This window comes from Diceros bicornis, chromosome 22, assembly GCF_020826845.1.
Source record: "Diceros bicornis minor isolate mBicDic1 chromosome 22, mDicBic1.mat.cur, whole genome shotgun sequence".
In the NCBI taxonomy this organism is placed as follows: Eukaryota; Metazoa; Chordata; class Mammalia; order Perissodactyla; family Rhinocerotidae; genus Diceros; species Diceros bicornis.
In genome coordinates, this window is record NC_080761.1 from 29740670 (window position 1) to 29754891 (window position 14222).

General features: G+C 38.2%; 1 protein-coding gene across 1 annotated transcript in view; it reads right to left on the bottom strand.

The window, feature by feature from the left end:
• The window catches only part of ERMP1 (endoplasmic reticulum metallopeptidase 1), a 53058-nt gene that overhangs the window by 24840 nt on the left and 13996 nt on the right, over positions 1–14222 (bottom strand). The window contains exons 5-8 of the mRNA XM_058565763.1: positions 4619–4765; positions 3835–3927; positions 1815–2027; positions 739–959 (exon numbers count right to left, since the gene is read on the bottom strand). Of these exons, the coding sequence (XP_058421746.1) occupies positions 739–959; positions 1815–2027; positions 3835–3927; positions 4619–4765 (674 nt within the window). The remainder of the gene's footprint in view (positions 1–738; positions 960–1814; positions 2028–3834; positions 3928–4618; positions 4766–14222) is intronic.

Consider the following 14222-nt stretch of genomic DNA (forward strand, 5'->3'; position numbering starts at 1 on the left):
GCAGTGTGTAGGTCGGCGCCCAGGATCCAAACCTGTGAATCCCAGGCCACCGAAGCAGAGAGCACGAATTTAACCACTATGCCACCAGGCTGGTCCCTCTCCCTTCCCTCTTTTTTCCTTAGCAATGTGTTTCTAACCCCCATACACATATACATGCTGTCAGAATCTGCATCAACGACATATAGGTTAAAAAAAAAAGTGAAGGAACCTAAAGAGAAAACTTTCTAAGTGCAGCTTTAAGTGCAACAGTCTTTAAGTGCAACATGCTTAGTGCAGCAACTACTTACTGTGTGTTAGTGCTATTTGTCACACATGCTCAACCACAGGGGATAATCAGCAAAACAATCCCTGCCCTCATGGAGCTGACAGTCCAGTGGAGAACGGAGCAATTCAAACATAAATATTTGGGTGAGCCCAGGGAGGGCTGGTAGATTCAAGAGCAGGGTTACAAAAACTGCAGCAGATTCAGCAGAGGCAGAAGGCTATGCTAACAAGCCGTGCTGTCAGCACCAACCCAAATACTGTTTACAGCTTTATAACCTCATGTAAAGTCTGCAACAAAACTGTCAGAATAAGAAACCTTTCAGAAAACTAACAAAGTTCTGGGAGCCAGTTTTCTATAACCATGCCAAACAATTTTTGATAGCTCAAAAGGCCAAATACAATGAATCCCACTTGAGTTTGTCTTCAATCCTTGAAGGCAGCAAAAAGAAATCAATAAATATGCCTATCACTTACCACATAATAAAATCTTTTTGCGAGGGTATGTATGAATATTATTTTAGCTACAGCTGCAGTTCCATACAAACAAACGGAGACATAGAAGTGGTTATACCATGAGAGAGACTGTCCAATAAGAGAGATGAACACTGCTATAATGAGGACGGTAACCAAGCTAGTGAACCAGCTTATCAGAGTGATGCCAAGTCCACAGAAGAAGTCCTTCGTGTAGTTAGCAGCTAATGAGAAAACACAAAGTGGAGATCACCATCTTTATCAAATCAATTTCATAACCAGTCAGTAGAGTTAAAGGGGCAAATGCTAAAAAATTCACTATTGTAACTGAAAAGTACTGAAATATCCTAGCGGTATGGTTTGTTCAACACTAGAACAGGGAAGCTATCAATGAATAAAATTCAAGTAACATTTACTGAGAGTCTGTGGGTACTAAAGACTCAAAGAGAGAAGTCTTCCAGGAATAGTTCAGATATATTCCTGACTAGGAAAGTGGGCAGTCTTAATCTTCATCACCTTTGGGATGCTGTGTGTATCGAAACATCAGAAAGACTGGGCGGCAAAGTTCCATATGAAATCTTGCTAAAAGAAGCTAAGGAAGAGAAGGAGCATGGGAAAATAACTGGTGATAAATGATTATTTAAATTGCTGCTAAATATTGTATCGTGTAACACCACATACCAATTTACACTAGACAACATTTCAAGCAGAAGGAGACAAATTTAACCAGAAGCAGTTCATTCATACTTCAGAACAGTGTGCTACTGGTGTGTAACGTGAATAAGACTTTTTAATGGGAATTTTCACTAAAAGTCAATCTGTACAAACCATTTTTCAATAGCTTCCATATGGTGCTTCTATGGAGTACATACGTACACAAAAATTGCGTACTTTGCCAAGACTAAAAGTATGATGAGCATATTAATCTGATACTCATTTAGAAATATCTTACAATATAAATTAAATGTTATTTTTCCTACGATTTTTAACTTCTTGAAAAGATATAAGTAAATTGACTAGAAACTTGAGGCAAATTCTATACCCATGCCAGTATTGCAGTTTCAGAGGAAAATACTTACTCTTATGTTTGGGTTGCAAGAATTTTTTGCCCAGGTACAAAACGACAGCCATTACCACCATGTAGTTAATTATCGAGCCAACACGAGAGGGGTAGGCAATGACAAATAAGCCAAACACATCAAAGAAGACCATGTTTCCATGTCGATACTTAGAAGAAGAAGCCAACATATCAGATGTAGCTAGATATTTAAGAACTGCTAAAATGTTGTCACCTATTAGTGAAGAAAAGGAAGATAACAAAGTTGAATAAACTATCCAATGTTTGAGTGAAGTAATACCTAGAAAGAATGTGAACAAAAATAGTTTCTACCATCCTACCGCTCTCCCACTTTTCTTACTAAATTTCTCAAATAAGGTCCATGCCCCATACTCTGTTTCCTCTCCACTTAGAAACTCAGCCAACTGGTCTTTATCCTTTCCTTCTATTAAAACTATTCTCTGATCAGCTGTACCCTCACTGTTGACAAACCCAAAGGCTGTTTCCTAGTCCCTATTCATTTAATAGATAACGTAGCAGACACTGCTCTAGATACCAGAAATTCAGTGGTGAACCAACAGACAAAGGCCTCTCGTGAAGCTCACAGACACAAGAACACAGAACAAGTTATTACATGTGTGTTAAGAATTAATAAGGAGGCGCCGGCCCAGTGCTGTAGGGTAGAGGAAGATGGGCACAAATGTTAGCCCAGGGCCAATCTTCCTCAGCAAAAAAAGAGGAGGACTGGCAAGAGATGTTAGCTCAGGGCTAATCTTCCTCACCAAAAAAAAATAATAATTAATAAGGAATGTCAATTATATCTCAATTTAAAAAAAGAATTAATAAGGAGAGGTGTTAAGAGTCCCCTGGGAACACATCATGGGAGACTAATGGAGTTTGAGAAGAAGTTAGGGAAGCAGCCCCGAGGAAGCAATATTTATACTTAAAAGATGAACAGGAGCTAGCTACAACAGGGGAGACTGTCCAGACTGAGAGAACTGTGTAGATGAAGATCCTGAGGAAGGAAAGTTCCAAACAGAGGCAAAAAAGTCCTGAATGAGGAGAGAGAAGCTGGAGAGCGGGGACAGTCATTATCAGGCAGAACCTGGCACAGCAGAGGTCCATAACAAATATTTGTTATATCATTCAATCAATGAATGAGTTTGAGCTTTAACAAAGGATCACTAAGAAGCCTTGAATCATTTGCATTGCTTCCTGCTCCTCAGCCCATCCTTGACTCTCTCTTCTTTTCACTTAAGACATCATGCTGTCTTACCACGGGCTTTCTTTCATTGGCTTCTCTGTCTGCCTTAAAATGTGTTTTCCCCAAAGCTCAGGTTTAGTCCTCTACCTTTGCTTCACTCTTCCAAAAAAACATTTCCATTCTCCATACTTCTGTGGTTTTCTCTAGGCCTTTAATTCCCAAACCTATACACCCAGTTCTGCCAGGAGCTCTAACACTGTATCTACATTTTCATCTGGTTTGTTCACAGACCCCCTCCATCCAGTATGTCTGAAAGAGTTCACGGTCTCCTGCTCCTCCCCATTACTGCTCTGGATGAGGGCCTCCCAACACCCCATCGTGGCCAAGGGCATCATCTTTCCCCAGCCAGCTAGGCCTTATACTTTGCAGTCTTCTTTGCTGCCATCCATCCGATTCATCCCTTTATCTAACCTGTCAAGTCTTGCTGAATTACATTCAAAGTGTATCCAATTTTCCATCCCTCCTCTTTCGTTTCTATCTTTTGTCAACACCACAGTCCAGATCCTCATTATTCCCCACTTAAATTACTGTCGGAACAGCCCTGACTCTTGGCTTCTTCTCCCTTTAAAATTCCTCGCAATAAACAGTCTTATGTTCTTAATTGCTAAACTAGATTTCAAAGCTAAAATTCAAATCCTCTTCTAACTCCAAAAACCCAGCCCATTCACACCATACATTGCCTCTCTAATGCACAGGCCACACAGGCTATTTACAAATTTTAAGTCATCCCTAATATTCCATCTTACCATATATCAAAAGTCTAAATTAGAATACCAACCTGCTCTCTGGATGGAATCTGTTAGAATTCTGTCTGCTGTGTCGTACTTGGTGTGATAAATGTATCCATTCTCAATAAAAGCTAAGTCTATTCCTAAGACATACAAGAAAAAAAAATTGTCATTTTGTTTTAAAGATCAACCTTGCTTATGCCTATTTGTTCAATGTATTAAATTCCTAACAGACAAAATGTCAAAGCAGTGGCATGATTGCTTTGTCACATTTATGAATGAATGATGTAAATTCTCTTCCAAATTCTTTCAGAATCTATAGCTATGGTACATAATTCACTTCATAGGGACTGAGGAAGTATACTACTACACAGGGAGGCATTACAAGTCACACAGCAAGGAGCAGAAACATTGAGCTTGAGAAGTCATCAAAACTTTGCCATCTACATCCTTGCCAGGCCAGAGTCAAATTTTTACTTCAAATGAGCTGTACAAGCCGCCAAGGGAGTTGGCAAAGCAAGACAACAGCGAAAGTCAAAGACCCCTGAAGGCACTATTACCATCTTTTGGGAATGAAGTACTAAACAGTTCTCCCCTGTTCTGTCACACTGTGGGCAAGATGACATGTTTTAGCAAAGGCAAGCATTTAAATTAGACTAGGGTTTAAAAGAAAAGGAAAATATCAGGAACTCAGTTTCAGTGAGTCAGAATATACCGCTCTCAGACAGAGCATATGCTCTCAGAAAATGCTGTTTACTCACAAACTTCCAAAAAGTATAATTCGCTTTTGATTAATCACTGTCACACTATAACCCCTAACAATTAACAAAATACCTGGAATGTTCCCAAAATCCCTGTAGATACGGAAGTCAGTATCTGAAGGAATGATTCCACTCTGAAAAACCTCCTGAGCCACCACAGAAGCAAAAGGGTGTTTAGCTGCTGAAACATAAGCTTGGACCAACCAAGGATTTTCAGGACCTGAAATGAAACATGACAATACAATACAAAGTTAATCTGCTAATTTTTTAAAAATATTAATTTTTTTAACACACCTAAAACAGTCACTGCAGTGGTTTGGGGAGACGAGTCCAGAGTTTGATTTTTTTTTTTTTTCAGTGAGGAAGACTGGCTCTGAGCTAACACCTGCTGCCAATCCTCCTCTTTTTGCTGAGGAAGATTACCCCTGAGCTAACATCTGTGCCCATCTTCCTCTAGTTTGTATGTGAGATGCCACCACACATGGCTTGATGAGTGGTATGTAGGTCCATGCCCAGGATTCGAACCTGCAAACCCCAGGCCGCTGAAGCAGAGTACACGAGGCCAACCACTACACCACCAGGCCGGCCTCCCAGAGTTTAATTTTTTTAATATTTTTCCCCCAACATTTCTCTGATAATGTGTATAACTTTCAGAATGAAAAGTAACCTTTCAGCAAATTTTTTTTTTTTTTGGTGAGGAAGATCAGCCCTGAGCTAACATCTGTTGCCAATCCTCCTCTTTTTGCTGAGGAAGACTGGCCTGGGCTAACATCCGTGCTCATCTTCCTCTACTTTATAAGTGGGATGCCTGCCACAGCATGGCTTGATAAGTGGTGCGTAGGTCCGCGCCCAGGATCCGAACCTGCAAACCTTGGGCTGCCGAAGTGGAGCATGCAAACTTAACCACTATGTCACCAGGCTGGCCCCCATAAAATTACTTTTAATTATAGAATAACAGCACTGTAAAAAGTTTAAGTTTAAAAATGAAAAATCACTCGTAAGTCCATCATCCTAAGATAACTATCATTTTTATACCTTCAATTTTCTTACAAATATATGATTGTGTGTATATAGCTGTACTCAGAGAGTATACATACTCTGTACATTGCTCTTTCACTTAAACGCGTTTTCCTATGTTGCTAGATAGTACAATGATCATTTTAATAACTGTATAACATTTCACTGAATATACTGTAAAGTTCTTTATTACTAATGCTTATAATCTTTTACCATTATTAATAATTCTGTATTAACATCTTCATACATATACAGCTTTTTCCAAATGTGGGAGTTTTTTCTTTAGGATAGTTAGATAAATTGTATTATTGTTCCCAATTATTCACTCCTCCCTCTCATGTAACTTGTAATGTGTCCCTGTGGAAGTAGCACATACACTTCCTCACCCTATTACCTGCAGGCTTGGCCACATGAATTGCTTTGGCCAATAGATTGTGAATGGGAGAGACAAGAACCTCAACCAAGAAGACTTTTAGGAAACATCGCATGGTCCATCCCTCTCGTTCACTTTGGCCATGAGATCAATACATCCTCTATGGGGGCTTCTTCTTCAGCCTGGATCCCAAAATAAGTAAGACACATGGAACACAATAACCATGGAACATAACTGCAGTTATCCAGGAACCACAATGTAATGTGAGCAAGAAATAAGCCTTTGCTGTTGTAACCCACTGAGATTCAGGGATTATTTGTTAACAACAAAATTTAGCAAGAAGTTGAGTGATGCAGACAAATCAAGTAATTATATTTCAGGAAATCTAAGAATATTAACATTTTTATAACTTTATAAACAAATAATCAAATTGCTTTCCTACAGAAAAAATGACTAGTAAAGGGGGAGGGGTAGAGAAACACTATAAAACCTGACACCCAGGTGACCCAGATACTGGAGTCAGCAGACACGGATTTTAAAATAACTATGATTACTATGTCCCAAAACACAGACAATAGCAAAAATTTCACCAGACAAGTACAATCTATTAAAAAAAGAGTCAAATGGAAACCCTAGAACTGAAAAACATAACAACTCATGTTAAGAATTTTAGTAGATGGTTTAATACAAGGTTAAACACAGCAGAAGAAAGGATTATAGATCACCAAAATTAAAGCACAAAAAGAAAAAGATGGAAAAATATAGAAATGTGTAGAAGAGACATACGGGATACAGTGAAAAGGCCTAACGTGAGTAACTGGAGTCCCAAAAGAGATAGATGGACCAGAAGCAATGTTTAAAGAGGTGATGGCCAATAATCTTCCAACATTCACAGGAAACATCAAGCTGTGAATTCAAAAAGCTCTACAAACCCCAAACAGGATAAACATAAAGAAAAAACATACTTAGCACCAAGATCTTTGCTTCTAAATACAATTATCCACTAAAAGGATCAGGTCTCCTCAGAGAAACAGTTAATTCCAGATCTGGAGCTAGGAAAGTACAAGATAAGGTGGAACATTTTGTGCCAGAAAGTGCTCAAAGGAACATGAAAAGGACTCAGACACAAGTTGAAGGGGCTGCCGCTCGCCTAAACTGGGACAATTCACACATCAAAATGATAGTAACAGCATACATAACCCATAGAATAAAATAAAAATACAGGAAATGCTGAAATACTCAAATAAAGGAGAATACAAAACCTTCCTTCTAGCAGAATTCCAAATATTAACTATAGATGGAAGAAGAGAGCTCGAAAACTAGGATCAAAGTTTTATGAGAAACAAAAGATTTACAGAGTCTCAAAGTACCTATTACAAAGCGGAAAACAGTAACTTTACAAAGTAGAAAAACCTGGCAAATACCATGATTAAAGATCAAAAGTTAATATCATCAGTAATCAGACAGACATTTACAGGCCTCCTAATGTGATGTGCTGAGGACACAAACGTAAAAGGAAAAAGAAAAACAATGGTGGGGAAACACAAATTACTAAACCTTACCATGTTAAAATATTATTAAAATATTACTATTATAATTAGATATTAATAATTAAAATTATACTATTGGGGCCGGCCCAGTGGCGCAAGCAGTTGAGTGCGCCTGCTCTGCTGCGGCAGCCTGGGGTTTGCCGGTTCGGATCCCAGGCGTGCACCAACGCACCGCCTGGCAAGCCGTGCTGTGGCAGCGTCCCATATAAAGTGAAGGAAGATGGGTGTGGATGTTAGCCCAGGGCCAGTCTTCCTCAGCAAAAATAGGATTGGCAGATGTTAGCTCAGGGCCAATCTTCCTCACAAAAATTAAATACATACATACATACATAAATAAAATTATACTATTAAGATATTATTAAAACCGTATTGAAAAACAGGTAAGCTAAACTATAAAGGAAAGAAAGTGTCATAAAAATCAGGATAATGGTTACTCAGATGAGAGGGAGGGGGTTCTATTTGAGAAGGAGCATGTGGAAAACTTCTGGGAAAGCATGGCTCGAGCCTACCCTCTTTCATGAGTGGGGGTTAGAGGGGTATCCACCTTACAATAATTAAGTTTACACTTTTATATTTTTTCTGTGTGTGTTATATAATGATTGTGATATATCTAATAAACATGACAATTAAATGCTATGTTTGATCCTGGATTGGAACTTAGATTAAAAAATAAAACAAAAATAGTTACATTATTAGAACAACTGGAAAAATCTGAATATGTCCTGTTTATTAGCTAATAGTTTTATATTAATGGCATATTTTTTATTGATGTTTTAATAGTTTATAACATTGTGAAATTTGGGGTTGTACATTTTTGTTTGTCCATCACCATATACACGTCTCCCGTCACCCCTGTGCCCACCCCCTACCCCCATTGCCCCCGGTAACCACAATACAGTTTTCTCTGTCCCTGTGTTGGTTTATATGCCACATATGAGTGAGAACATACAGTGTTTGTCTTTCTCTTTCTGGCTTATTTCACTTAACATAATACCCTCTAGGCCCATCCATGTTGCCTGCAAATGGGACAATTTTGTCTTTTTTTTTACGGCTGAGTAGTATTCCATTGTATATATATATACCACATCTTCTTGATAATGGCATATTTTTTGAGCATGATAAATGTACTATTATGAAGAAATACATACTTGTTCTCTCTCTTCTGTGATAATTATATTGAGATTATCAATTCAGATGGTTTTTCTCCTTTATTCTGATAATGTGGTGAATTACATAAATTGATTTTCAAATATTCGACTATCTTCATTTACCATTCAGTACAGTTGGAGGATATAAAATTAATATACAAAAATTAGTTGCATTTCTATACACTAATAATGAATTTTCAAAAAGAGAAATTAAGAAAACAATTCCATTTACAACTGCATCAAAAAGAATAAAATATCTATGAATAAACTGAACCCATGAGGTGAAAGAACTGTACACTGAAAACTCTAAGACATTGATGAGAGAAATTAAAGATGACATAAATAAATGGAACAATATTCTGTGCTCACAGATTGGAAGAATTAACATTGTTAAAATGTCCATACTACCCAAAAGCAATCTATAGATTCGATGCAATTCCTATCAAAATTCCAATGGCATTATTCACAGAAATGGAACAAACAACCCTAAAATTTGTATGGAATCACAAAAGATCCTGAATAGCCAAAGCAATCTTGAGAAGGAGGAACAAAGCTGGAGGCATCACGCTTCCTGATTTCAAACTTTATTACAAAGCTATAATAATCAAAACAGTATGTACTGGCATAAAAACAGACACATAGATCAAAGGAACAGAACAGCAAGCCCAGAAATAAACCCATACAATATACGGACAGCTAATTTTTGACAAAGAAGCCAAGAATATACAATGGGTAAAGGACGGTCTCTTCAAAACCATGTTGGGAAAACTGGACAGCCACATGCAAAAGAATGAAACTGGACCACTACCTAACACCATACACAAAAATTAACTTAAAGTGGATTAAAGATTTGAACATAAAATATGAAACCATAAAACTCTTAGAAGAAAACATAGGCAGTAAGTTCCTTGACAGAGGTCTTGGCAATGAGTTTTTGGATTTGATACCAAAGAAGAGGCAACAAAAGCAAAAACAAATAAATAGGAATAAATCAAACTAAAAAGCTTCTCCACAGCAAAGGAAACCATCAACAAAATGAAAAGGCAACCTACTGAACCGGAGAAAATACTTGCAAATCGTGTATCTGATAAAGGATTAATATCCAAAATATATAAAGAACTCATACAGCTCAATAGCAAAAAAACAATCCAATTAAAAAATGGGCGGAGTCTATTTCTATTCAGAAATAGACATTTTTGCAGAGAAGACACACAGATGGCCAACAGGTACATGAAAAAGTGGTCAACGTCATTAATCATCAGGGAAATGCAAATCAAAACCACAATGAGATTATCACCTCATATGTGTCAGAATGGCTATTACAAAAAAGAAATAACAAGTATTGGCAAGGATGTGGAGAAAAGGGAACCCTTGTGCACTGTTGGTGGGAATGTAAAATGGTCCAGTCACTACGGAAGACAATATGGAGGTTCCTCAAAAAATTAAAAATATAACTACCATATGATCCAGCAATTCCACTTCTGGCTGTTTATCCAAAGGAAACAAAAACACTGAACTCAAAAAGTTTTATCTGCACCCCCACGTTCACCGCAGCATTAATTACAACAGCCAAGACATGGAAGCAACCTAAGTGTCCGTCAATTGAATAGATAAAGAAAATGTGGTATGTATACAGAATGGAGTATTATTTGGCCATAAAAAAAGAAGGAAATCTCAGGGCCAGCCTGGTGGCGTAGTGATTAAGTTCGCGCACTCCATTTCAGTGGCCTGGAGTTCAAATTCGTATCCTGGGTGCAGACCTACATACCATTCATCAAGCCATGCTGTAGTGGTGTCCCATATACTAAGTAGAGGAAAACTGGACAGACGTTAGCTCAGAGCCAATCTTCCTCACAAAAAAAAAAAAAAAAGGAAATCTTGCCATTTGTGACAACACAGATAGACCTTGAGGGCATTATGCTAAGTGAAATAAGTCAGACAGAGAAAAACAAATACTATATGATCTTGCCTATATGTCAAATCTAAAAAACAAAACAAAACTCAAACTCACAGATACAGAGAACAGATTGGTGGTTCCCAGAGGCACCAATAGGGGGGGTGTGAAACGGGTGAAAGTAGTTAAAAGGTACAAACTTCCAGTTATAAAATAAGTAAGTCCTGAGGAGTATAGCATGGTGACTATAGTTAATAATACTGTATTGTACATTTGAAAGTTACTAAGAAAGTAGATCCTGAAAGTTCGTAACACAAGAAAAAAATTGTTAACTATGTATAGTGACAGATGTTAACTAGACTTACCGTGGTGATCACTTTGCAATACGGTCACGCATCACAACGATGGAGATAAGTTCTGAGAAACGCGTCGTCAGGCGATTTCATCGTTATTCAAACATCATAGAGCGTACTTACACAAACCTAGATGGTATAGCCTATTACACACCTAGGCTATATGGTATAGGCTATTGCTGCTGGGCTGCAAACCTGTACAGTATGTTACTGTACTGGATGCTGTAGGCGACTGTAACACAACTGTAAGTATTTGTGTATCTAAAAATATCTAAACATAGAAAAGGTACAGTCAAAATACAATATAAAAGATAAAAAATGGTACACTTGTATAGGACACTTACATGAATGGAGCTTGCAGGACTGAAAGTTGCTCTGTCAGCGAGTGAGTGTGAGTGATGTGAAGGCCTAGGACATTACTGTACACTGCTGTAGACTTTATAAACACTGTGCACTCAGGCCACACTAAATTTACTAAAAAAATATTTTTCTTTCTTCAGTAATATATTAACCTTAGTTTACTGTAACCTTTTTACTTTATAAACTTTTTTTAACTTCTTGATTTCTTTGGTAATAGCTTAAAATACAAACACATTGTACAGCTGTACAAAAATATTTTTTCTTCAAACCCTTACTCTATAAGCTTTTTCCTACTAAAAAATTATTTTACTTCTTAAACTTTTCTATTAAAAAGTAAGACAAACACATATATTAGCCTAGGCCTAGACAGGGTCAGGATCATCAATATCACTGTCTTCCACCTCCACGTCTTGTCCCACTGAAAGGTCTTCAGGGACAATAACATGCATGGAGCTGTCATTTCCTATAACAATCCCTTCTTCTGGAATATCTCTTAAAGAATCTGCCTGAGACTCTTCTTTGCAGAAATATGTCCATGGTGGTTTGCTTGGTTTCTTTCTTTTTGCTACCACAGATTTGCTTGTAAGCAGATAATGCACCATGAACATTCCTCTCTATTAATGAAAACCTTTCAAACTCTAAGGAGCTTGTTGAGGTCTGCAAAAGCTTCTGCTAAACCCTTCACTGTGAATTTTCTTGAGGGTTCTTCTTTTTCTTCTCCTACAGTTTCCTTTTCTCTTGCTTCTTGTTCAGCTATGCGTTCCTATTCCAATTTCAACAACTCCTCATTAGTCAATTCCTCAGGAACCATCTCTAGGAGCTCCTCAATGTCATCCTCATCCACACCCAGGTTAAAGTTGTTTGCCATCTCAACCACAGCCTTGCTGATTTTTGCAACCTCCTCATCCTTGGCAAATCCTTTGAAGTCATGGACAAACCTCTTGAGTGTCTTCTTCCAGATGCCATTCATACACTCCTTGGTGACATCATCCCAAGCCCAAGCAAGGTTCTCGATGCAGTCAAAGATGTTGTAATCCTTCCAGAATTGCATCAGTGTCTTCTCAGTGTTTCCTCAGTTGCAGCAATAGCCTGGGCAAACGTCCCCCTCAGGTAGTAGGTCTTAAAAGCTACTATAACTCGTTGGTCCATTGGCTGGATCAAAGAGGTGGTGTTTGGAAAGACAAATATTCCTTCAATATTGGAATGAAGATCACCAATAAAAGCAGGATATCTGGGAGCATTATCAACAATAAGCAAAATCTTGAAAAGTATGTTATTCTCCAAAGAGTACTTCTCCATTTCACTGGCACAACAATTCAGGAGGGAATCTTGGAAAAGGAGCTGGATCATCCATGACTTCTTTTTACTCCTGTGGTACACTGGCAGCACGTGCTTACTGATATGCTTGAAGGCCCTGGGGTTCTCACTGTGCCAGATCACAGTTTCAATCTGTAGCCTGCAACACTGCCCCCAAGCAAGACTGTTATCCTGTCCTTAAAAGCCTTGAAACCTGGCATTAACTTGGCCTCCTTATGTATACAAGTCCTTTCAGGCATCCGTTTCCAGAACAGGTAGGTTTCATCCATAATGAATATTTGCTCTGGCAATAATCTTCCTCCACAATCAGCTTATCTAGAGTTTCCAAAAATTCTTCAGCTGCCTTCACATCAACACTCGCAGACTCACCCCTCACTTTCACGTTACGTAATGAATAACGATTCTTGAATCATTTAAACCAACTAAGAGCTAGCAGTAAATTCAACATTGTAGTTGGGTCCAGTCTTCTCTTTCAACAACACAAACTTTTTGCTTTGGCCATGATCTTCTGTGTCTGGTCTTCAATCCAGGTCATTAGAAGTTTCTCCATGTCTGATATAGGCCTGTCTCGATTTTTGTTACTCATTGCCTTCAATGAAGCTGATCCCTAACAGCTTCTGCCACTTTGTTCTTGTTCTTCAAGATTGTAGCTACGGGAGAATGGGACATGCCTGACTGCCAAGCAATAACCATCACTGATTTTCCACCTTCATAATCCTTAATCACTTTTAATTTCGTTTCCAGGTCAATCACTTTAGGTGGGCTCTTAACACTACCCATGGATTTTATATGCTTAGGGGCCATCATGAACAAAACAACACAAGATTAAATCAAGCACAAGAGAAAATGATGCAATTAAGAGAGGTGGTAAGCACGAGATGTGTGAGGCTGCTGCCAGCATAACCCAGCATACTGTTTTACAGTAAACTTCTTTTTTTTAAATAGAAAGAGTACAATCTAAGATAACAATTAGGGGCCGGCCCAGTGGCGCAAGTGGTTAAGTGCGCGCGCTCCGCTGCGGCGGCCCAGGGTTCACAGGTTTGGATCCCGGGCGCACACTGACGCACCGTTTGTCAAGCCATGCTGTGGAGGCGTCCCATATAAAGTGGAGGAAGATGAGCACGGATGTTAGCTCAGGGCCAGTCTTCCTCAACAAAAAAGAGGAGGATTAGCAGATGTTAGCTCAGGGCCGATCTCCCTCACAAAAAAAAAATAAAATAACAATTAAAAGTATAGTATAGTAAATACACAAACCAGTAACATAGTCGTTTATTATCATTAACAAGTATTACGTACTGTACATAATTATATGTGCTACACTTTTTACAACCAGCAGCGCAGGTTTGTTTACACCAACATCACCACAAACACGTGAGTAATGCGTTGCACTATAACATTACCACATCACTAGGTGATAGGAATTTTTCAGCTCCATTATAATCTTATGGGACCACCATCGTATATGTAGTCCGTCACTGACCAAAATGTTATATGGCACATGACTGTATATACAAATACTGAATCATTATATTGTACACTTGAAACTTAAAAAAAAAAAAAATCTTGTATTCTTGGAATAAGCTCAACTTGATTATAAAGCCTTATCTTTTTTTGTGTATATATACATTTACATATTTACATACATACACACACACACACACACAC